Genomic DNA, 23,587 nt, shown 5'->3' with positions numbered 1-23,587 from the left:
GTAGATACCCATTGGCAATGGTGAAAAGTCTGATCGTCTATGCTTTGCACCAAGTGTTCCTGCAAGTTCTGCTTCTACAATGTCTGCAGGTGTACTGTATATAATCCCCCCCTTACGTGTAGTACACGTGGACATAACAGAGATAATGTAAAAGATAGGGCAAAAACATAATATTCCAGAATTTTCTAAAAGTGCTATGGGTAATTAAAAAGGAAGGAATGGCAAAATTATAATTTACCAGAAGTTTCCAAAGGTGTTATGGGTAAATACCAAAGGTATGGGATATGAAGGGAATTAAAATTATTGAAAGGGAATGGTGTTGGTAAAAAAGATGGTATGGCTGTAATTTGGTGGAAATCCACTTTTAAATACAATCCAAGCCAAAGGGAAAACTGGTAATAAATCAGAATTTTTAAGGGTCAATTGGGTAGTCAAATAGGAGAATATATTAAAAGATAATGGCAGTTCCATAAATAGCCAGAATTTTCCAAGCGGCTTTTTGGTAAACAAAAAGCAATGGGATGCAATAAGTAAAATAATGGCTATGGAGAGTGGCAATCTTGTAAATAATGTAAATTTAAAAACCCATTAAGAAAATTGTAACAAAACAAGGATATAATGGGCATTAAATTCAAGAGGGAAGGACAGAGTAGGAATTTCAGAGAATATAGGGGCAAATCAGAAATAACTTCAGGAAAGAACAACTTTTGTATATTTTTAAAGGGTTGGCCTTGAGTGTAAACACCAAAAAATTGTATCTTTCTTCCTTACGGTTTCTGAAAGCAAGCGTAAAACTTGTTGACAGAGGAGCAACACTAGGCAATAAAGTAGGATTTACCAAAGATTCCAATATTTTTTTTTTCTGGTTTTGGTTTTCCTTTTGATGTTCGAACTTTACCTCGTAAACTCTTTTAGTGACTTCGAAAAGCTGCTCCTGATCCCGAGAACCCTAGAGAAGCATGGTCGGAAGTCGTCCAGGTTCCATGGACGTCGCTGTCAAAGCTAACAACAAGAAGTTCCTCTGTAGTTACGGTGGCAAGATTCTCCCCCGTTATCCCGACGGCAAGCTTCGTTACGTCAGAGGAGAGATCAGAGTCCTCGCCGTTGATCGTTCCATCTCATTTGCAGAACTATTGGTGAAGCTTGGAGAGTTGTGTGGATACTCTATAAGTCTAAGATGTCAGTTGCCGACGGAAGATCTAGACGCCTTGGTGTCAATTACCTCAGATGAGGATCTTGCTAATATCATGGAGGAATATGATCGAGTGAGTATGTGCCGAGACAAGGCGGCACTAGTAGCGGCTTCTTTTCCGTTGAAGATTAGAGCTTTTCTCTTTCCCAAATACGTGAAAAAAGTCTCTCCTCCCCCGTCGGCTATGTCCAGTGTCATCGACGCTACTCCGACATGGAAATCGCCCTACGCAGCCGCTAGATCCCGTTCGTCTCTTCCTGGCTTGGTTGCTCACCGATGCGTCCATCACGCTTTCACGCCGATTGGATTTCCCTACCGCTTCGAGGAATCTATCGAGAAACTCCGTTACAATGCCTATCATGCTGATGGGACTCCTAGGCATTTCTCCTACCTTGTGCACAACGGAAATCACAGGCAATGACCCAAAACAGAGGGGAGAAAAGGAAGAGAACACATATTTTCATATTCAGCCATTTCAGAACCCCAAAATCGATAGCAGAAACCAGACAATCCATGCGGTAGAATAAACACCACGACCAGCAAACCGTCAAATCAAATATGTATGATTCATCACACGAAACCCCAGTTCTTCTTCTTTTATGAACTAGGGTTTCCTTCTTCAAACCAAACTTAAAACGACTCTCAAAACGGCTATGATAGAGAGAATTAGTACTGGTTACAATAGCTCTGATACCATGTAGAAAACCTAGGACCTGTAACCAGTAACTCTAGAGAGAAGAAAATAGAGAAGAGAAGATGGAAGTTGTAAATACTTGAATAATTGCTTATTTTAATTGATAGGTAAGCCCCTCTATTTATAATAGAGGGGAAAGTTACAAGAGACTAAAATAGGCGATGTGGGACTAAAACCCACATAGCCGACTTACACTTAATAACATAAAAACTACCCCAAAAGGACCAGAATACCCCCACGGTATTCTGGAGTACATATTCCAACATTCTTCCATTCCCATCTTGTCATCCATTGTTTAGACTGACATTTGCACCAATGGCTAAGGAATTCCATCATCTTCAATTGGAAGATATTATTCACTCAGACACCTATTTCAGTACCCTCCAAATAGAACTACGAACCAGAGCACCGGTATTAATATATTGAGAGAGTCTGACCTAGTAGACATAGTTAACAAGGCGGCAAGGTGACCATGGTGTTGGAGAGGCCGAGAGGGTCTAAACTCAAGGCAACACAAACAAGGCAGCAAGGTGCCTGCCTAGGTGACCAAGGTGTCACCTTGATAACTATGCTAGTAGATCTAGACCACTCCCAACAGGTATCCTACTATGTCCTGTACATCTCAAGCCCCAGAAAAAATAATATATACTATGGTAGGAAACACTGTAGCCATGAACTGCAAATGACAATCTTCCGTAACAATGAAGGGGAAGCATTGATGTTCTATTAGATAAATGGCACAAAGAAAAAGAACACAAACTAGATATGAAGAGCACCTGGGCTTTTTGTGATGGTGTCACACGACAACAGATAGCTGTTCTCGACAATATTGCTAATTCAGTGAATGCTTCACGATAATACTTGAGTACAATTTCAAGTGCCCAGCCATCAACAACAAATGCCACATCCTGTTGCCAAAGAGAAACAGTGAGAGGATCTTATATATCTTCAAAGAAGAAAATAATACCAAAACCTTAAAAGCCTAAACAGAATTGTGGCACATTCATCCTCAAGCATCAGCCATAAAGATCCTACAAACTCAGTCCCTATAATCAATGATCTAATTAAGAACATTTACATTCTCAGTTGGGGATTGAGACAATTTAGAAAAGCCTTTAGGATTTTTTGTTGGGTTGCCCTACTTCCCCACGCATGGGAACTTACCTCCTGAATGTGGATGGTTCTGAAGACACAAGAAGGACGACAGGGTGCTATTATCAGGCAGCTCCTTTTCGGAGTAGCCGCTTGTATCTCTTGGAGAGTCTGGTTTATGTTGCAGGCTACTGAGAAGGGGCTGGCATTACCAAAGAAAAAGGACAACCAAAGTTCTGATTTTGCAGATTTTTCCCTCATGGACTTGCGTAGAGAACTAACCGATCAGACTTGTGTGTGAATAAAAGCTGCTACTTTCATTCAAGACCGATCTAAGAACCATGTAGAGAGAGTGGAACATTGTGACAGAACAGTCATCTTTTCTGTCCCTCCATAGCGAACTTTGTTTCAAACCCAGATAACATAGAGAAGAAACATTGATGAAATCTAGCTGTGCAGATTACCAGAGAAATAAATCAGAAACTTAGGGAAAGAGATTCAAAGCTGCACTAATAACATAATTTTGACAGGATATAAAATATCAGGTCGGCAATACAATACACCCTTAGAAGTTACAACTCCATAAAACCCTACTAAGAACTGGACAAAAATAATTCCAATACTAACTCTTAAGAGGGGTATAAAAAAAAGTATTTAAGACTACAGAAATAAAGCTATTAAACAGAATTATAACCACTAACCAGACGCTACCACTAATCCTAGCACCAATAGAACTCTTGTATTGGCCGTTGAAAACCCAATGACTTCTGTCTCACTGGGCCCCACTGGCCCATACGACTCTTAACAAATAAGAAAACTAATAAACAGACAGATAAATACGGAAAACTAAAAGAAGTAATGCAACTTCTGCTATCAATCTGGAAACCAGGGACCAGAACAGAGACTAATTCTACTACTTGCACGGGACCTTTAAAGGCTTGGATCTGCCAAGTAACCCTCTGCCAACATCTCTACATCACCTGAAGAGGTTCACACTTCACAGTGATATGCTTACGAATGTTTTTTTTTTTTTTGGTGAATAAGAATTTCATTACCAAAAGGAAGAAAAAACAAGGGACCCTGAGGGGAGGAAGAAAAAATAGAAAGCACAGCCCAAGCTTAGCAAAAGGCCAGCTGTAGCAACAAAAGAAACATTAGATAAACCCCAGGAATCAACAATGAGCCTGTTCCTTGGGGTGTCCGAGCAGCAAGAGGGAGGAGCTAGCATTAACTTTGCTTTGATTTCGAAGGAAATGGAATCCCAAATCTTCTGGTAGGAGCGAGAATTGGAGGTCCATTTTCTGATATTGCGCTCCATCCAAATGTGGTTGAGAGTTGCACAAAAAGCTAATTTGCCTACTATGTCAATAGATAGACCCGCAAAGGTCATGTCAATCCAGATCCATTCCCTTGAGAAAGGGAGAATTCTTCTGCGAGAAGGCCAACACTTGGACAAGATTCCTTTCCAGATGGCTGAGGCTGTAGGGCAGTCAAAGAAGAGGTGATCCAAGTCTTCAATATTGTTCCAGCAGAGGCAGCAAGTAGGAGAGACTGAGATCTACCTAGAGCGGAGGAAAGCCTGAGTTGGGAGGCATTTGGTGAAGATTCTCCAAGCAGTGAAGCAGTGATGGGGTATGTGAAACTTGAACCAGAGCAGCTTGCGCCAAGGCGCCAAAGGGCCGTTCATACGGATGAGGTTCCAGGCAGCCTTGGAAGAAAAGGTGTAAGAGTTGCTGGTCTTCCAAGTGACACAGTCACCTCTAGAAGCAGGCCTTCTAGAGATGGTGTGTAGCTCATTCCAGATGAGATCAAGGGCGGGAGAGAGAGGAGGAGACCAGCCAGCTTGATCAATGATATCAGCCACTAAGGATAGCTTGTTGAAGCCTGAAGCATAGATGGTTCTTGGAGAGACCATATGGAGGAGTATTCCTTTGGGATGCCAGTTGTCCAACCACAGGTAGGAGGAGAGCCCATCGCCAATACTAGAGTGAATAGCTTGGAAGACTGAGGGCCGGCTAGCAAGGATCTTACGCCAGACTCAAGAGGCATCAGAGGAGGCTGAAGCAGTCCAGATTGAGTCTTGGCGAAGAAGACTTGAATATAACCAGTCTACCTAGATACTTTTCTGCTTTGAGGCAATCCTCCAAATGAGCTTGATGATACCCGCCGAGTTCACATCTTTTATTCTACGAATGCCTAGGCCGCCTCCTTTTTTGGGGAGACACATAGCTGCCCAGCTGATAGGATGCAGGAATCTAGCTGATTCATTGCCCTTCCAAAGAAAAGAGGCCATGAGGGACTCCATTGACTTAATGACAAATTGAGGAAGGCCAAAGATGCCTGACCAATAAATGTAAGAAGATTCCAGAACTGATTTGATGAGAACCAATCTACCGGCGAAGGAGAGAAGCTTGCCCTTCCATAGCTGCAGCCTCTTCCTAATAAGATCAAGCATAGGGGTGCAATGATGAGCGGATAACCTAGCTGGGATCAAAGGGAGGCCCAAGTATTTGACAGGCAAATGGCCTTCAAGAAATCCTGATTTCTCCAAGTAAGCTGATTTGTCAAGGTCCGAAACCCCCGCGAAGAATAACAAGGACTTGGCTGGATTGATGCGAAGGCCAGAGAGCTCATGGAAGTGCTGAAGACAAAGCAAGATAGACTCAAGAGAGGCAATCGATGCCTTTGAGAAGAACATCAAGTCATCGGCGAAAGCCAAATGAGTAAGCTTGAGAGCTCTGCACTTGGCCAGCGGAGAGATATGCATCTGATCAGTGCTAATCTGGATTTCACTGGAGAGGACTTCCAAAGCCAAAGTAAATAAGTAGGGGGAGAGGGGGCAGCCTTGGCGGATACCCACCGAAGCACCAAAGTAGCCTGCAGGGCTGCCATTCACCAGAACCGAGAACATTGGGGTCGAGATGCAAGAGGTGATCCAATTGACAAAGACCATAGGAAACCCCATCTTGTACATAACTTGAGCAATGTAATCCCACCTGAGCGAGTCAAAGGCCTTGTGGATATCAATCTTCATAAGGATGGAAGGAGCATGGTTTTTCTTGTCAAAGCCTCTGACAATGTCATTGCACAAAAGAATGTTGTCTGCAATATTTCTACCAGGGATAAAAGCAGATTGGTTGTCACTGACTAGCGGGTCCACTATCCCCTTTAGTCTTCTGGCAAGGATCTTGGCTATAAACTTGTAGAGCAGGTTGCAAAGAGCAATAGGCCTGTAGTCATTCATGACAGAAGCACCTTCCTTTTTTGGGATGAGGCAAAGGAAAGTGTGGTTAATGCTCTTGATCTGACTGGGATTGAAGAAGAAACTCTCAATGGCGGCAATGAGGTCCGTTTTGATGATATCCCAGCAAGCAATAAAAAATCCCATGCTAAAACCATCAAGGCCCGGGGCACCATTCACCTTGAGGGAGTGGATAGCAGCTACAATTTCCTCTTCTTTAGGAATAGCACACAAGGAAGCATGCAGCTCAGGGGCAACAAACTTGTTGAGCAAGTGATCAGGGATGGGAGGGTGATCCACCTGATGACTAGAGAACAAGTCTTTAAAATGCTGGACAGCCAGGTCTTTGATGCCATTTACTGTAGTGACAAGAGAGCCATCTGGGTGATAGAGCTGAGAAATAGAGTTTGCATAGGCTCTAGCTTTTACAAAGAGATGGAAGTACGCAGTATTCGAGTCACCCAGATCCAGCCACTTGATTCTAGACTTTTGCTTCATAAAACTCTCTTCCCTAGCAAGCAAAGAAGCAAGCTCAGAGGTGATCTCTTTCTCTTCTATTGCAAGGGAACCATTGTGCAAATCAGATTGTAACCGAAGCTGAATGGAGGCCAACCTGTCTTTGCAATCTGCCACCTACAAATTAATGTTCCCAAAAGTATTGAGGTTCCAAGCCTTGAGAGCAGCCTTGACATTCTTGAGTTTTTTTGAGAAAGCAAGCAGGGGGTTGGAGAAGGAAAAAACAGGTTTGTTCCAAGCTTCAAGAACCAGTGGCATAAAAGAGTGAGAGGACCACATGTCGAAGTACTTGAAAGGTTTAGGGCCAAAAGAAGAGAAGGGTTTGATGATGAGGGAGATAGGAGAATGATCAGAGATACCCAAATTGTCAAAGTAAGCATGGGAAGAAGGAAATGAGGTCAGCCACTCTTCATTGACTGAGACTCTATCCAATTTACAAGCAATACGATTGGGACCTGCCCTTTTGTTGGACCAAGTAAGAGGAAAACCAGTCCAGCTGAGATCATTTGCCCCAATATCCTCAATACACTCATTGAAGGAGTCCATAGCATCCGAATCCGCATGATCTCCACCTTGCTTTTCTATGCTGTACAGGATGACATTGAAGTCTCCTCCCAAACCCCAAGGATGGTTCACAGTAAGATGGGCAATAGATCGGAGATCAGTCCATAAAGAGGACCTAAGAACAGGACAATTATGAGCATAGACCACTGTGAAGTAGAAAGTGAAAATGCCTTGGCAGTCCGAGAAGGAAGTGTGCAGAAACTGGGCAGAGGAGAAAGAAAGGGAGATGGAAATTTGGGATGCGTCCCAAATGAGCCAAATTCTGCCATTGCGGTGGGAGGAGTAGTTGGAGAGCATGGACCAACCAGGGGCAATGGATGAGAGGATTTTTTTGGAGTTAGATTCCTTGATATGAGTTTCCAGACGGCAACAAAAGCAAGATTTGGAGGAGCAAATACGGGAGCGTACTGCAGCTTGTTTCGAGGCAGAATTCAGGCCTCAAGAGTTCCAAATGGTGCCTAGGATCATGAGGGAAGAGGGAGCAGGGGCATCGAAGACTCTAGGAGTTGAGAAAGAACAGCGCGAGACCTTGTTTCGTTGTGGTGACGACGCCGGTAGGACCGGCCAAGAGGGGAAACAGAGGTGTAAGGGGGGTGATGAATTTTCCTGGAAGCCGTGAAGGGCGAGGAGCAGGGGCAGTCGGGTAAAGGAGAAGAAGAAGAAGATGGGTTTGGTAAAATACCTGACCCTGACCCAGCAAAGGTTGAAGAAGTGAAATGGGTGGAACTAAGAGTCTAAGAGGACCCGTCAACAAGAGAGGGGGGCCCACAGGCAAAATGGAAGAACTAAGAGGAGGGCCCCACAGAAGCAACGTCAGCAGACAAAAAAGATGAGCCAGGTAAAAAGGCGTCTAAAGCATCAGAAGGCAAAACCAAGGTCATGTTGCAGGCACTAGAGGCCAAAGTGAGAGAGCCAAAAGCAATGGTCTCCGTCGTTGGGCAGGGAGCGACGACTTCTCCAGAGCTTAAAGAGGGGGGTGCAGCCGAAGCAGCTTCAGACATCCTGGACCTACTCCGAAGAATAACACCAAAGAGGGGCTTTTCGGGGCAGGCGATGATCTCCTGGTCGTCAGAGGACTCCACAAGGCTGAAACGGTTCTGACCCAGTTAGATCAATACCAAAATAATATTCAGATCGGATATTGGAATAGAAAACTCGACCCAATTATTATTTTTTTTTGGTGAATAAAGAATTCATTACCAGACCCCAAAACCGGGGAGAGAAAAGAAGGGGGGGGATACACAGGGGAAAGAGAGAGAGGGGGGAGAAAAGACTCAAACCCTAGAGAGAAGGGACCGGAGCCTATAAAAGAGAGACAGGTAAGTCCCAGGGGCCAACAATACGTCTGTTCCTTGGGGAATCAGTAATAGAATAACATGTGAAGCTTGGAGCTGACGTCAAAATAGATGGCTTTCCAAATCATCTCAAATGAACGGGAGTTGGAGGTCCAACTGCAAAAATTCCTCTCCATCCAAATATGGTAGATAACAACACTAAACACAAGTTTGCCTGCAGTATCACAGATAGTATTGCCAAAGAATGACATATCCAAACAGAGACACTCCCTTGAGAAGGGTAAAGGTCTTCTTCTACTGGGCCAGCAGGTTTGAAGGGCCTTTTTCCAAATAGAGAGAACAAAGGGCAAGAGAAGAAAAGGTGGCCGATGTCCTCAAGACCGTTCCAACAAAAGATGCAAGAAGGGGAAACAGGTAGGTGTCGGTGAAGAAGGAAGGATTGGGTGGGGAGGCATAGCCCCAATTATTATTTGACCAGTTATCTTTCCAAACATAATGTGGATATATGTAAATTCCTTATGCGACATAACACAAGGTTTTACGAGTCAATTTCAAAGATAAGGCAGTTATTCAATATTTTATGGCCTTCTTTTAGTTCAGATAGGTTTATTTTTTCTTAGGTTTTCTATAAAATTTACTTAAGTTTAATCTGTCCTTTTTGTATTCTTTTTTAATTTAATCAGACATTAGTTATTGGATATGAATATGGATCTGGAGTGTCGGATAATCACGTATTACTGTTTGTATCGGTTAAAAAAACAGGTCGGATATCGGATACACAATTTGCGATCTGTATCCAACCCATTCATAGCCCTACAATCCTTGCTAAACTTCGAAGTGGATGTAATTATTACAAAACAAGAATGACGTAAAGCCACTAAAATTTAATAATTTTTTTTTTACTGTGGTTGAGGGACCTGCTTAACATCCTCCCCACCCCTTCCCTTGGGGGTGGGGGTGGAGAAAGGCAGAGAAGAAATTTTCATCTTTGCACATGTAATCTGAGTTTTGATATCCATTCTAAAAATATGCTGTAAAACATTAATATACCATAAGATGTATATATAGTGGTATGGAGGTTGTAAACAGCTCATCCTCCTGACTTTAGGATCAAATGGTGGTTTTAGGGTTAGAATTGTACCTTCGGTTCTGAAGTAGTTATCCTCATCGTAAGTAACACTCTCTCTAAGCTTCTAGAAACTTCATCTTCAGTTTTCCCATTAATTAACAGAAGTTGGCCTTTTGGTTCTGTTAACAAACTCAAAAAACAGATTTTGTGAGGAAGATTGGTGTACCAAAATTTTACAGTAGGCATGAAATAAGATTAGCAGTTAAAAACTATGGCGTTAAAGAAATGAAAGCTCATGTATCATTTGAAATCCATTTTCAGGCAATTATGTCACATTGTTACTTACATATAAAATGTAACAAACCTTTTCAATTCATCTCACTGATCATAAAGGATAAATACAGAAGCACTTCAATTTGAAACAAAAATTAAACAGAAGTACATAAAATATTTGACATTACTGTAATTAATAAAGATAACCTATTCATTCTGCTTTCTTCTCTCAAGCATTTTGATTACAGTTCCACCACACTGCATGGCCATTTTGTTGTGAAAGATTACTTCTGATTATGAAAATACTGGGGTCAAAAGCTGATGAGAGATTGCACCCAGTTCACATATAGATACCCAGTAATAGGTTTCAGTTTCGAGTCTGGTTTCAACCAGGCTTGAAACCGAACTGTACTCTTTTTTTATTCAAGTTTCAATGGTTGGTTTCGGGGGCCAAATGGCCAAATTAGGTCCTGAAACTTCTAGGACACCGTATTTTAGCCAGACCCTCTAAACATAGTGGAACCCTTAGATTTTAAAAAATTACACCCAAAAATGATAGTTTGGCTTCAGACACTAGGATTTTTTTGGTTGAATAAGGTTGGTAGTGTACAATGTATGCATTCTCTAATATGGCCTATTCTACACATTGTTTTTTACTAGAACACATAATTCAAGTAAAACAACTTAGATATGTATTAGGAATGATTACATCAAATATAACCATTTCATAAATCATAGATCATACATGGTTTGTTATAAAGAGTCAAATATATCATAGTCAACAATAGAGGTACCCTAACCTAGAGTATCACAGTATGGCTGAAAAAATGGTAAAAAACCTCCACAACAGCCCTATAAATGGAATCGTTGACAAACTAGAGGTACCCTAACCTAACCTAGAGTATAGATCTCTGAAACGTGAGGAACTCAATCGAGAGCCATTACTACTGGATGGTGCCTGTGGAACTGTCACCGGTATGTATGGTGACTGTGGAACCAACATCAACAATTATGGCTGGGGGGTCGGGAACGAGATGTTATCCACAAACCCAATATGTGACTGACCCTCATACTCAGAGGCAGAGGGTAATTACAATGAAGAACTAAACTGCACATATGGACCATACCCAGTATAACCGGAACCGTGCTCCCCGTGCAATATGATGGTAACACGCCACTGCCCCCATGCATACCACCCTTCTCCTTACTTAATCCTCCGAGAGTGTTAGTCAAGCTCGTGACATCAACGTCCATGGACTCCATGCTATCATCATCCTCTAGTGGTATCAATCGGCAACACGGGCCTCTCAAGTAGCCTGCACGTGTAGGGGCATGTGAACCGTGGTCCTCATCCTAAGTGGCATGAGTAACTGAGTCTCGCCTGTGAAGCGCATTGGCTTCAGCTCTGGCTCCGGCTCTTAGTAGTGGTACCTCTCACACATCCCTCCATCACCATCATGACCTTAGGAGGAAAAGAGGCGAGGAAAGACATGCATAGCTTAGGCCTTGTATCAAGTATGACCTTGAATAGAGCTGATTGGAGGGCAAAGATCCATGTAGCCGACCCCATTTAGTTGAGATAAGGCTGACTTGTTGTTTTACCAAGCCTTAAGCTTGGGTATTTTCTGGTTCACTCAAAACCAAAATCGTGAGGGGTTTGTTGGAGTTCTAAATTTTGTTCTTTCTTTATTTAATGTAAGGTAGTTGGGTTGAATTAGGATTTGTAAGTCCTTCCCTATTTTATTTCCTCGCTTTAAAATTTTCTATTTGAATTAGGATAATCCAAATAGCCAACAGTTAGGAGTTTTAGTTTTCCAGGTTTGTTTTGTTTCTTACTTAGAGTTAAGAGACTTAATACTCAACTCTAAAGAATTGTGTACTTGTGTAGTGGTTGTCACGGCGTCTAGGCGACCCAAGGCGTTGGAGAGGGTCCAGAACCAAGGCGCTCATCTAGGCGACCAAGGCGCCTGGATGCCTAGGCGTTCTAGCCGACGTCTTGACAACTACTAGTGGTTTAAACTCTACCCTACGATTTTATGATGAAAGATAATTTGCTTTTTGCCTTCTATAAACAACAGTGAATTAGATGACTAAAAGAGAGAGAAGGAAGAAGAAGTAGACTGCAATGCTTTGGGGAGAACAATCGATAGTCTACTCTCCCCTCTTCACTAATATATATAAAATAGGGTAAAGCTAAGTTACAAAAAGAGAATAAAACACAAAAAATACCCTCACTAAATCAGTCTTGGTTTCTAACACTCCCCCTCAAGCTGGAGCATAGATGTTAATCATGCCTAGCTTATTACAAATATAATCAATTCTCACACTCCCCAAAGACTCAGTAAAAACATCAGCAAGTTGCTCCCCCGTACGAACATGTTGTGGAGCAATAAGACCTTCTTGTAGCTTTTCTTGAACAAAATGACAGTCAACCTCTACGTGTTTTGTCCTTTCATGGAACACAGGGTTGGAAGCAATGTGGATAGCAGCTTGATTGTCACACCATAACTGTATAGGTGACTTGTCCACAAACTTCAATTCAGCCAACAACTGCTTCATCCACATCAATTAACAAGTAACCTAGGCCATAGCCCGATATTCTGACTCTACACTAGATCTGGCTACTACTAGCTGCTTCTTGCTCTTCCAAGACACCAAATTTCCTCCCACAAAGACACAATATCCAGTAGTAGATCTCCTATCCACGGGAGACCCTGCCCAATCAGCATCACAAAACCCCTCAACCCGTCCATGATCACGATCAGTGTATTAGAGTAGACCACGGCCTGGAGCCTTCTTGAGGTACCTCAAAATCCAAATCACAGCATCCCAATGTGATGCCCTTGGAGAGGACAAAAACTGACCCACTACACTGACTAGAAAGGCAATGTCCAGTCGAGTCATAGTGAGATAATTCAATTTACCAATAAGTCTTCAGTATTTTTCCGGATCATCAAGAACATGACCACTGTCACCTATCAACTTCAAATTCGGTTCCATTGGAGTATCCAAAGGTTTAGACCCAAGCATACCTATTTCTGTAAGCAGGTCAAAAACATATTTTCTCTGGGAGAGAGAAATACCTTAGCTAGATTGAGCAACCTCAACCCCAACGAAATACTTCAACTTGCCAAGATCCTTGGTTTGAAATTTATGCTGCAAATGAACTATCAGCTGCTTAATGCCTTCAACATCATCACCAGTGATGACTATATCATCACATATACAACCAAAAATAACCTACCAGCTTTGCTATGCCGGTCTAACACCGAATGATCATTGCCACATCGAGTCAGCACAAACTCCAAAACCACATCACAAAATCTCCCAAACCAGGCTCTAGGAGATTGCTTCAGACCATACAATGATTTCCTGAGTTTGCAAACCAAACCAGACTCCCCCTGAGCAACAAACCCAGGAGGTTGCTCCATATAAACTTCCTCATGGAGATCACCATGAAGAAATGCATTCTTCACATCCAACTGATAAAGAGGCCAGTGATGGGAAGCTGCAAGAGAGATCAAGAGGCAGACAGATGCAAGTTTGGCACCTGGGGAAAAAGTGTCAAGGTAATCAACCCCATAGACTTGGGTATAACCCTTTGCTACCAACCGTGCCTTCAAACGGGCTAAGGAGCCATCAGGATTCACCTTCACAATATACACCCACCTACAACCAACAGCCTTTGTACCAGCAAGTAAAGGGACTAAATCCTAAGTGTGATTTTCAGCCAAAGCAGACAATTCCTCCTCCATAGTTGTCCTCCAACCAGAATGAGTTAACGCCTCTGAAACAAACTGAGGGGTAGGACAAGACTCAATAGTAGAGAGACAAGTAGAAAATTTAACAGACAAACCAGCATAAGACACAAAATTAGACAAAGGATGTTGAGTACAGCTACAAACACCCTTACAAAGAGCAATGGGAATATCCAGATCGAAAGGAGGAATACTTAACTGAGAAGCAGGATCGGTAGACAAAGTAAATGTTGGAGGATCAGTAGAGGCCGGGGGTGTTGCATCAACACGAGGACGACGAACAAAGGTGAACCGAACCGGTGGAGGTGCTGGCCGAACAGACGGAGGAGGAAGCAGAGGCGGTGGAGATGAAACTGCTGCTGGTGGAACCTGTGAAACAAAATGTTGTACCACATACAAAGGAAGCTCATCGTCCAACTCAGAGGAAACAAAAGATTCATCATGAAATGAGGTGGACTCAAAAAAGGAAACATCGGCAGTGACAAAATATTTTTTAAGGGCAGGGGAATAACACCGATAACCTTTTTGAGTCCGCGAATAGCCCAAGAAAATACATTTAATGGCTTTGGGATCTAACTTGGACAGCCCTGGGCGATGATCACGAATAAAGCAAACACAGCCAAAAATATGAGGTGGTAAAACAAAAAGCGGTTCAGTGGGAAATAAAAGAGAATGAGGAATTCCCCCCTTCAACATAGGAGACGGCATACGATTGATAAGGAAACAAGCAGTCAAAACAGCATCAGCCCAAAAAATTTTGGGCACTTTCATTTCAAAGCGAATGGCACGGGTCACCTCCATTAAATGTCTATTCTTCCGTTCAGTCACACCATTCTGTTGGGGTGTATCTGAACAAGAAGACTGATGTAACATACCACGGTTAGCCATAAAAGAGTTAAAGGGTGCAGAAAAATATTCCAGTACATTATCACTATGCAAAACACGAATACTTGTACTAAATTGAGTCTGAATTTCAATAACAAAGGTATGAAAAATTCCAAATAACTCAGAATGATGCTTCATTAGATAAACCCATGTGACTCTAAAATAGTCATCAACAAAAGTAACAAAATATTTAAATCCCAACTTAGAAGGAACAGGACAAGGTCCCTATACATCAGAATGCACTAAAGAGAAAGGGTTCGCAAACCGTTTATTTATTCTAGGGGAATAACTCATACGGTGGAGCTTTCCAAACTGACATGACTCGCACTCTAGACTAGAAAGAGAACTAAAATGAGAATCAAACTTCTGTAAACTCTGCAAAGATGGATGGCCCAATCGACAATGAACTTGGTGGGGAGACAGAACACTGGAACAAGCAACTGAAGAAGAATCATCAAGAAGATACAGCCCCCCTTTCTCACATCCCCTACCAAGCATCTTCTTCGTCATAAGATCCTGAAAAACACAAGAATCAGGAAAGAAGGTCACTGAACAATTATATGCTTTAGTAATTTTACTGACAGAAAGCAAGTTACAAAGGAAGTCAGGTAAATTGAGGACAGAAGACAAAGATAAGGACTTAATTGGACAAACAGTACCAGTGCCAGTGACTTTGGCAAAGAAACCATCAGCCAATGTAACACTAGATTCAGTAGACTGAAAGGAAGAAAAATTACCTGACACACCAGACATATGATCAGATGCACCTGAATCAATGATTCAGGGGCGAGAAGATGAGAAACACGCAGTGGCATTACCTATCTGGGCAAAAGTAGTTGTGGAGGAAGATGTAGAAGGCTGAGAAATTTGAAACTGTGTGAACCGAGCATAATCCTCATCCGACAATCTCACCACCTTACCCTCAGAAAATGGAACAGAAGACTCAGTACTAGCCGCTGAATTAGCATACTGTTGTTGTGGTGGTTTGCCATGCAGCTTCCAACAAAAGCATTGGATATGTCCAGGTCGACCACAATGGTTATAGGTTTTCACAGAACCAGAATTTTCACCACCACTACTGCCTCTTCAACTACCACGGCCACCAATGCCACCACCGCGGCCCCCATTACATTCACCATTGCCTCTCCCTTGAGATGCAACAAGGGCTGAACTCTCACCATTAACAGGTGCTAATTCGTGTGAAGTATCACGAGAAACATGAAGTACACAAGAGAAAGTCTCTGCAAGGGAGGCAACTTGATCTCCAAGAATAGTAGAGTGTACTGAGTCATACTCCGGACCCAATCCTCCCAAAAAACCCATAACCGCGAGTTGTTCCCACTAGTCCTGCATTTGTTTTACATCAGAATTAATGGGTAGCAATGCATTTAACTCTTCAAACATGCGTTTATAAACAGCAAAATATTGGGTCAATGGACTACCCTTCCAATCAGCCCAATAGAACTCTTGGGATAGTTCATAAATACGAGATAAATCATTCTGTCTAGAATACATAATATATAGATCGTCCCATAACTCCTTCACAGTATCGATGTGAGTCACTAAGTCAACAATTTGGGAATCCATACTGTTCAGCATCTGCGTCAGAATACGTGCATCTACAATTTCCCATGCTTCATCATCTTCTGGTTTGGCCTTTGTAAAATGTTTCTGTTGGCCACGACCAGTCAGAACTACCCAAACAATTTTCTTCCATTGCTAGAAGTTACTTACACCTTCCAATTTCTTATCTTTGATGGACTTGGAAGAGCCCGAGACAACTTCAGCAACAGCGCCTTTGGAATCTCCACTTGTGTCACCCATCTCGATCAAACAAAAATTACAGCTTAAAAGAACTTCCAAAAAATCGATCACCAATATTGGACAGCAATAGTTCTTCCAAAAGAAATAAAATTACTGATTTCTTCTAGGTCTTCAACAAGCCAAAAATCGAACTCCACAAAAATCGATCCAGGGAAAAAAAAATTCGAACAAATCTGCCAACACCGAAATTTGAAATTGAACCTCTTCTCAATCGAACTTCAATTACTAACCCTGAATTGATACAGACCACAAAAATTAAGACCTAGTTCTTCTTATATCTTCATGAACTAGTCTCAAACAATCTCCAAAAATCGCAGCATAGGGTGCTGCAGCCCCTTCAAATCAAATCCACGAAAAAACTTCAAACCTGGAAAAAACTGCCAATCGCAACTTCTATGAGAACCGAGAGTAATAGAGTAGGTCCTAGGAACTTAAATCGATTCCTAAGAGCCTAGCTCTGATACCATGTAACCAACAATGAATTAGATGAATAAAAGAGAGAAGGAAGAAGAAGTAGACTGCAATGCTTTGGGGAGAACAGTCGATAGTCTATTCTCCCCTCTTCACTAATATATATATAAAATATGGTAAAGCTAAGTTACAAAAAGGGAGAAACACCCAAAATACCCTCACTAAATCAGTCTCGGTATTAGCACCTGCGCCAGGCGCTAATACCGAGATGCTTATTCTCGGTTTCTAACACCTTCTATATCCTGTGAGATTAAGAATTGCTCATGTAATGCAACGGCAACCCTTGGTGAGATGCCAAGGTTGGATGGTGGGCTTCCAACTTAGTTCCAGCCTTCCAGGTGTGAAGCTTGGTCCATATACTTCTACCCTTCTTCCATCCTTCTTCCTTTTCATTATTCTGTCTAGAAATCAGGTTAGTAAATAGAATTTCTTTTCACTTTCATGCATATACCATACTTGTTCAAATTTGGAATTTGCTTATGCTATACTCTATAGATTTCAGATCTGATCATGCCTACAGTAACCACACCTATTGCTTGACTGATCTACGGTTTCAAATTTTGATTTTGGTACTGATTTCAAGGAATCCTACTTCAATTTGGATTCCAAGCAAACCCAAATTAGAAAGCCAAACCAAAATCAACAGAAAAGTAAACCCTCTCAGATGAAGGTCAAACTCCAACAAACAGTCACAAACAATGAGAATAGGAATCCTTCAGAAGATGGGAATGATCTAACGGCTAAATTAAAAGTAATTAGAAAAAAGCAGAGTAAAAGAGAAATGGAAGAAATAGCAATGGGTTTCCCATCAATGGATCAGAATCCCACTGTCCAATAAGGCTTCACACCCTAGACTGAATTGCACAGCAACATTGAAGAAACTTCAAACTTTCATTAATCATCAAATCGTTCCTGAGCCTATGGCTCTTACAACCTATTTAAACAGAAGTTAAAGCAGTCCAAATCTTACTATGAAAGTCAAATGCTATTAACTATTAGCAACCATAACATAAATAGGAAACTTATCCCTAAAAGAAAACCACTAACGTACAGGTGAGAGAGTTCAGAACAACTTAAATAAATAAACTCCTACTGGAACTACAACTATAATAAAGTAAATAAAACTAGAAAGACTTGGCTCCTGCGAGCTGGCTGGTCCATTTAAAGGGGCTGCTTGATCTCCATGAATCTGGTCCACTTTGAGGTCTTGGTTCATGACCGTTCGAGTGGTCCAAACTACATCATCTAGGTTCTCTCTCTAGCTTTCTTCAAACTCTTTTTCTTTTTTCTACTTGTTTGCTTCACCAAGGCTCTCGAACCAGATACTGGCTCCACTCATTTGCAAGTATGTTTATTAACTCTAAAAGGAAGATCATGCAGTGGCTATTTTTGCAGAGAGGAGAAAAGAAGAAATAGAAGAATATAGATTTTAAGGTACCTGGGGAAATGAAATTGCATGAACGTGCGATTTGTATGGCTGTGTTCTGCTTATCTCCAGTCAGCATCCAAAAGTTGATTCCTGCCTTCCTAAGTGTCTCAATCGTTTCCGGAACTCCATCCTAGAAATCAAAATAGAAAGAACAAAAAGCTTTTACAAAAATAACAATGTCTATGTGCTTCTTCTGACTAAAAAGATCACTGCCATAAAATTATGCTAATCAATAGTGAAAATTGTATAGTCATTCTATTAAATGACAGTAGAAAATGCAATCACCTGTAAACGATCCTCAATTGCAGTAATCCCAAGGATTTCAAGGTCGCGCTCTAACCTTTGGCATACGTCAGCCAGTCTCCACTGTGAAAGGAAATGGTAGAATGGCATTTAGTGTTTTATCATTAATTGTCCACAAGTACCCTTAACCAAAGGATCTTCGTAATGATCTACGCTTTACCTCCCTATCAACCATTGTAGTCTTTGCCTCTTTAAACATCGAAGACCATTCTTGATATTCATCTTCATTTAATTCACGCCAAGCCAAACACAATGTCCGCAGTCCTAATTGAGCATACTGCTCCACAGCTTCAACAAATGCCCTTATTTGTTGCCCTGGAGTTAGTACTCGGCATTAGATAATACCAAGCACTGAAAGAAGAAGAGACTGTAATAACTGTAATTAAAAGGTTAGATGTTCACTTCCTGACTTCCAACTTTCAAATTGAAATAACGGCATATATAAACAGATTTTCAAGATAAGGAACAAAGTAAATACTGGACAAATAATAAGGAACAAGTAAGAATGTCAAACCAAATTTTAGAAGCAATGATCAAACAAAATATTCAGGTACGACGATTTATTTTTAGGCAATGCAAATTTATTAGGAAGGTAACATAATGAACAGCTATAGGCAGTCTACGACAATAAATGAAATAGTCCCATCCAGGGTATTAAGTATGGGTAGGTATCACATCATATTGGCCGATACGTATTGGTATCAGTGGGTATCAATACGATACTTATTTTTCAAAAAACGTTTGTATCGACTGATACAGGGCCGATAAGGGTAAGAATGTAAGATACACCTCCTTCAAACCTGCAACACAGAAACTGTGAGTGAGGTACGAAACTGAGAGCAACTGAAGCCCTTGGAAACTTGTTTTTCTCTTCGATACGAGTCGGAGGAAATCATCCCACATAAAAAGACTCTAATCTTCACCATTTCGACAAGTTTTGGCGACTTACATCTTTCATATCACGGACCAAAATAGTTTTGGGTAAAAAAGTGGTACAGTTGCAAATCTTTTTTTTTTTTTTTGGTTATGCATCAAAGATAGACAAAAACGACTCAAGTCTTGCATCAAGTTGCATAAGCACATCCATGCATTTCTTGACCATTTCAATGCATATCTTGAGCGTATCTTGCATCTCTCCTACAATACGATGTGCCTTAAAATCACCCCTCCGATAACGATACTTAAATCCTCCCATCCCATTAATGCGTAGTTGTCACATCTAGGCGAACCAAGGTGTTGAAGGGGCCTGGACGCAAGGTGATCAAAACGCCCGCCTAGGCAACCAAGGTGACACTAGTTGTCAAGGCGCTTGGATGCCAAGGCGGTCACCTAAGTGACAGCAGGCAACACCTTGACAACTATGCATTGATGTCAAAAAAGAGAGATTATAATCCCTCTAAACTTAAAAAGAATCAAAGCCCAAGCAAAGACAGCTAAAAGCAAATTCCATGATCTTAGGACAAAAGCTGGTTTATCCTAGAAGATTGTTGTCTTCCAATCTTCCCATACTTTGTAAAACAGAATGTGAAAACAAGACGAATCGATAATTCTTCACCTCCCTAAGAAAGTAGGAGAAAGAATCTGCAAATGGATGAAGCGTAATATCAGGAAATGGACCTCCAACTATCGGCCTCTTCGTCAGATTTGGGACTCCATTTCTTTTGACATCAAAGCCAAGCTCTCTGCTGTTTCTTCTATTAAGAATAGTTGTATCAGGAGTATATATGTACATAACCCCTCTTTTATGTATTCTTTGTGTCATTTGTATAAGGCCAAGGGCCTGTGTGTAATTATATATTCTTTTCAATATAAGCATGTTAGTCTCTTGTTTTGAGACATGACACACCAAACCAAAATCGTGGCTGCTCTCTTAAAGTTTCTTCTCTTCTTCTTCTTCCATTCTAAAAGCTAACATGGTATCAAAGCATTGATCCTGCTGTTTGCAAATGTTCGAAGGAAGTTTGAAGTGTGAAGAAGGGTTTCATTCACTTGTTTTCTGCTGCTGTTCGAAGGACTAGTTAGGTCATCTTCTCCAGCTTGTTTCTCTCTCGTTTGGAATCCAAATGGAGTGTTTCCTAGTGCTCTAGTTTTGTTTGGGGGTCCTCTTTTATCTCCTTGGCTTCCCTTAAGCCTTCTGCAAGCACTCATTCATCCACATTGAATCTCGGTTTGGCTGTTCTGCCCAGGATTTCCGTCAGCTAGGGTTCTAGATTGGCACCAGCTCTTCAATAGAGCCTTGTTTGGCCATTTTTTATGGTCCATTTGCATCGTTTTTAGGTAAGGAGCATCACTCCTCTTTAATCCGCTGCTATTTGAGTATTTTTTGAAGATCTACAAGTGTTTCAATCCTTTTTTTGGCTATTGTTTGCCCTGTTTTTTGTGCCTACGGTTTTGAGACAAACCTGTTTGCTTGAAGTGTTGTTGTTTACTCCTTCTAAGTGGTTGATTTAAGATCAAATATGGGTGAGAAAAATGTCGAAACACCCTTGCCCCTTGTGGAAACAGCTCCATCTCCCCCTTCTTCCTTTGAGAGCCCCAATATCCAACTTTCTATTGCCAAGCTTGAGAACCACAACTATTTGGATTGGTCCCGATCCATGAAATTGATTCTTCGGTGTAGGGGGAAGATGGGGTACATAAATGGTACCATCAAGGCCCCCCTTCCTACCGAGCAAGGGTACTCCAAATGGGACACTGAGAATTTTCTTGTGATGGCTTGGCTTCTTTTCTCAATGAAGCCTGAGATTGGAAGAAGGTTTATGGGCAAGGAGACTGCCAAAGACATTTGGGATAGTGTGGCCCGTATCTTTGATCGAGTTGGGGACTCTACAAAGGCGTACCAACTTCTCCAACAGATTGTTAGCCTGCACCAGGGTGATAGAGGCATCTCTGACTACTATAGTCTTGTTGTGGGCCTGTGGAAGGAATATGATCACTATAGAGATCTTCAGTTGTGTCCTAATGATGAGGTCAAGGTGCACCGGTTGTTTGAGAAAGAGAGGGTCTTATTTCTCCTTGCGGCCTTAATTCTGAATTTGAGCCTCTTAGGGTACAAATCCTTGGCTGACCAAGTCTTCCCTCATTGGAGGAGGTGTGTGGATATCTACAGAGTGAGGAGACCTGTAAGGGTGCCATGGGGACTACTCCCACTGTTGAGCGCTCCGCTCTTGTTTCTTCCACCCCTCAGGACTCCACTAAGGGAGCTGATAAGGGGGTTGCTAAGGGAGCTGATAAAGGAGCTGCGAAGGGCCGATTCTTATGTGACCATTATGGCAAATCTGGGCATACGAAGGATTTTTGTTGGGATCTCCATGGGAAGCCCCCTTCTGGTTCCTGTGGGGGACTGAAGGGACAGCGGAAGAAGGGGCCTAAGGCTCATGTTGTGGGGTCATTGAATCTGACCCATCCTCTCTTTCCAAAGAAGGCATTGCTGCATTTCACCGGATTGTAGCCCACCTGGATGGTTCCTCTGCTACCCCTACTGCCACTGCAATACAGGCCTCTTCCTCCTTCGGCACCACACCTTGGGTCATTGACTCGGGTGCCACGGATCATATGACTGGTAGGTCTCAGCTGTATAATTCCTATTCTGTTTGTTCTAGGAAAGATAAGGCAAAAATTGCTGATGGTTCTCTTCCATTTCTGGTAAGGGAGATATCCAGGTTACCCCACTTTTACCCTTGAAGTCTGTCTTTCATGTTCCCAACTTTACCACTAACCTTCTTTTAGTTAGCCAATTGACTAAATCTTTGAACTGCTTTGTCACCTTCTTCCCTACCCATTGTCTTTTTCAGGATTTGGTGACAAGGACGGTGCTTGGCAGTGGTCGTGAAACTAACGGCTTATATGTTTTGGAGACTGGTGCTTCCCCTGTTGTGCAAGCTCAATCCTATGTTTGTGGGCAAGAAAGTGGACATACTCAGGAGGATATTTTGCTTTGGCATCGTCGTTCGGGGCACCCTTCTTTTTCTGTTATGAAGAAACTGTTGCCACATTTATTTACTTCTTTTACTGTCACTCATGTTTTGCATTGTGAACCTTGTCTATTTGCCAAAAGTTGTAAAACAGTTTATGCATCTAATGGTAATAGATCTACTTCACTTTTTCAGCTTATCCATACTGATGTTTGGGGGCCTTCCCCTGTTACCTCTTTGCATGGCTTCCGCTACTTTGTTTCTTTCATTGATGACTATTCTCGGGTTACTTGGGTTAACCTGTTGAAACACAAGAGTGATGTCTATGTTGCATTTAAAATTTTTTATGAGTTAGTGTATACCCAATTTCAAACTCAGATCCAAATTGTCCGTTCTGACAAAGGTGGGGAGTATATGTATAGTGGTTTGGAAACCTTTTTTTCTGACCATGGCATTATTCATCAGGTGGCCTGTGTTGATACCCCACAACAAAATGGGGTGGCTGAAAGGAAAAATCGCCATCTCCTTGAAGTGGCTAGATCCCTTTGGTTTACCATGCATGTTCCAAAAAATTTTTGGTCTGATGCCCTACTCACTGCTGTCTTTCTTATTAATCATATGCCGTCTAGTGTCTTAAACTTCAAGGTTCCTCTTGATGTCTTACCCTCACGTTCTTCTTCCTTCTCTCTTCCACCAAGGGTGTTTGGTTGTATTTGCTATGTACATATTAGCAAATCTGCCCACACTAAATTGGATCCTAAGGCTCTAAAGTGCATCTTTCTTGGGTATTCCTCCACCTCCAAAGGGTATAAATGCTATCATCCTCCTACTCGTCGGTGGCTTCTCTCCAAAGATGTCCATTTCTTTGAAACCATACCGTATTTTCAGTCACCTCTTCAGGGGGAGAGTTCATCTCTTGGTGGTGTTGAGGGTGAAGAGGTTCCTGAGTTAGTTTCATTTCCTTTCTCCTCTCTTGTTCCTATTTCCCCTTTTCAGATTGACAAGGGAAAGAAAAGTTCTGTGGATACTGTTGTTGAGGGGAAGCCTCCTAGTGTTGTTGAGGGGGA

The 23,587-nt window shown here is 41.8% G+C and overlaps 1 protein-coding gene across 3 annotated transcripts in view; it reads right to left on the bottom strand.

Moving 5' to 3' along the window:
• The window catches only part of LOC122651978 (phospholipid-transporting ATPase 2-like), a 127,642-nt gene that overhangs the window by 29,972 nt on the left and 74,083 nt on the right, over positions 1-23,587 (bottom strand). For all 3 annotated transcript variants that reach the window (XR_006331539.1, XM_043845580.1, XM_043845581.1), the window contains exons 13-17: positions 18,767-18,921; positions 18,589-18,669; positions 18,313-18,433; positions 9,736-9,842; positions 2,663-2,794 (exon numbers count right to left, since the gene is read on the bottom strand). Coding sequence is in view for 2 of the 3 variants with exons in the window: in XM_043845580.1 (XP_043701515.1) it covers positions 2,663-2,794; positions 9,736-9,842; positions 18,313-18,433; positions 18,589-18,669; positions 18,767-18,921 (596 nt within the window). In the remaining variant the exon portion in view is untranslated. The remainder of the gene's footprint in view (positions 1-2,662; positions 2,795-9,735; positions 9,843-18,312; positions 18,434-18,588; positions 18,670-18,766; positions 18,922-23,587) is intronic.

The sequence above is a fragment of the Telopea speciosissima genome, chromosome 2, assembly GCF_018873765.1.
Source record: "Telopea speciosissima isolate NSW1024214 ecotype Mountain lineage chromosome 2, Tspe_v1, whole genome shotgun sequence".
Taxonomy (NCBI): domain Eukaryota; kingdom Viridiplantae; phylum Streptophyta; class Magnoliopsida; order Proteales; family Proteaceae; genus Telopea; species Telopea speciosissima.
The sequence above is the reverse complement of the archived record's forward strand: the minus strand, read 5'-3'. Positions and strand labels throughout refer to the sequence as shown.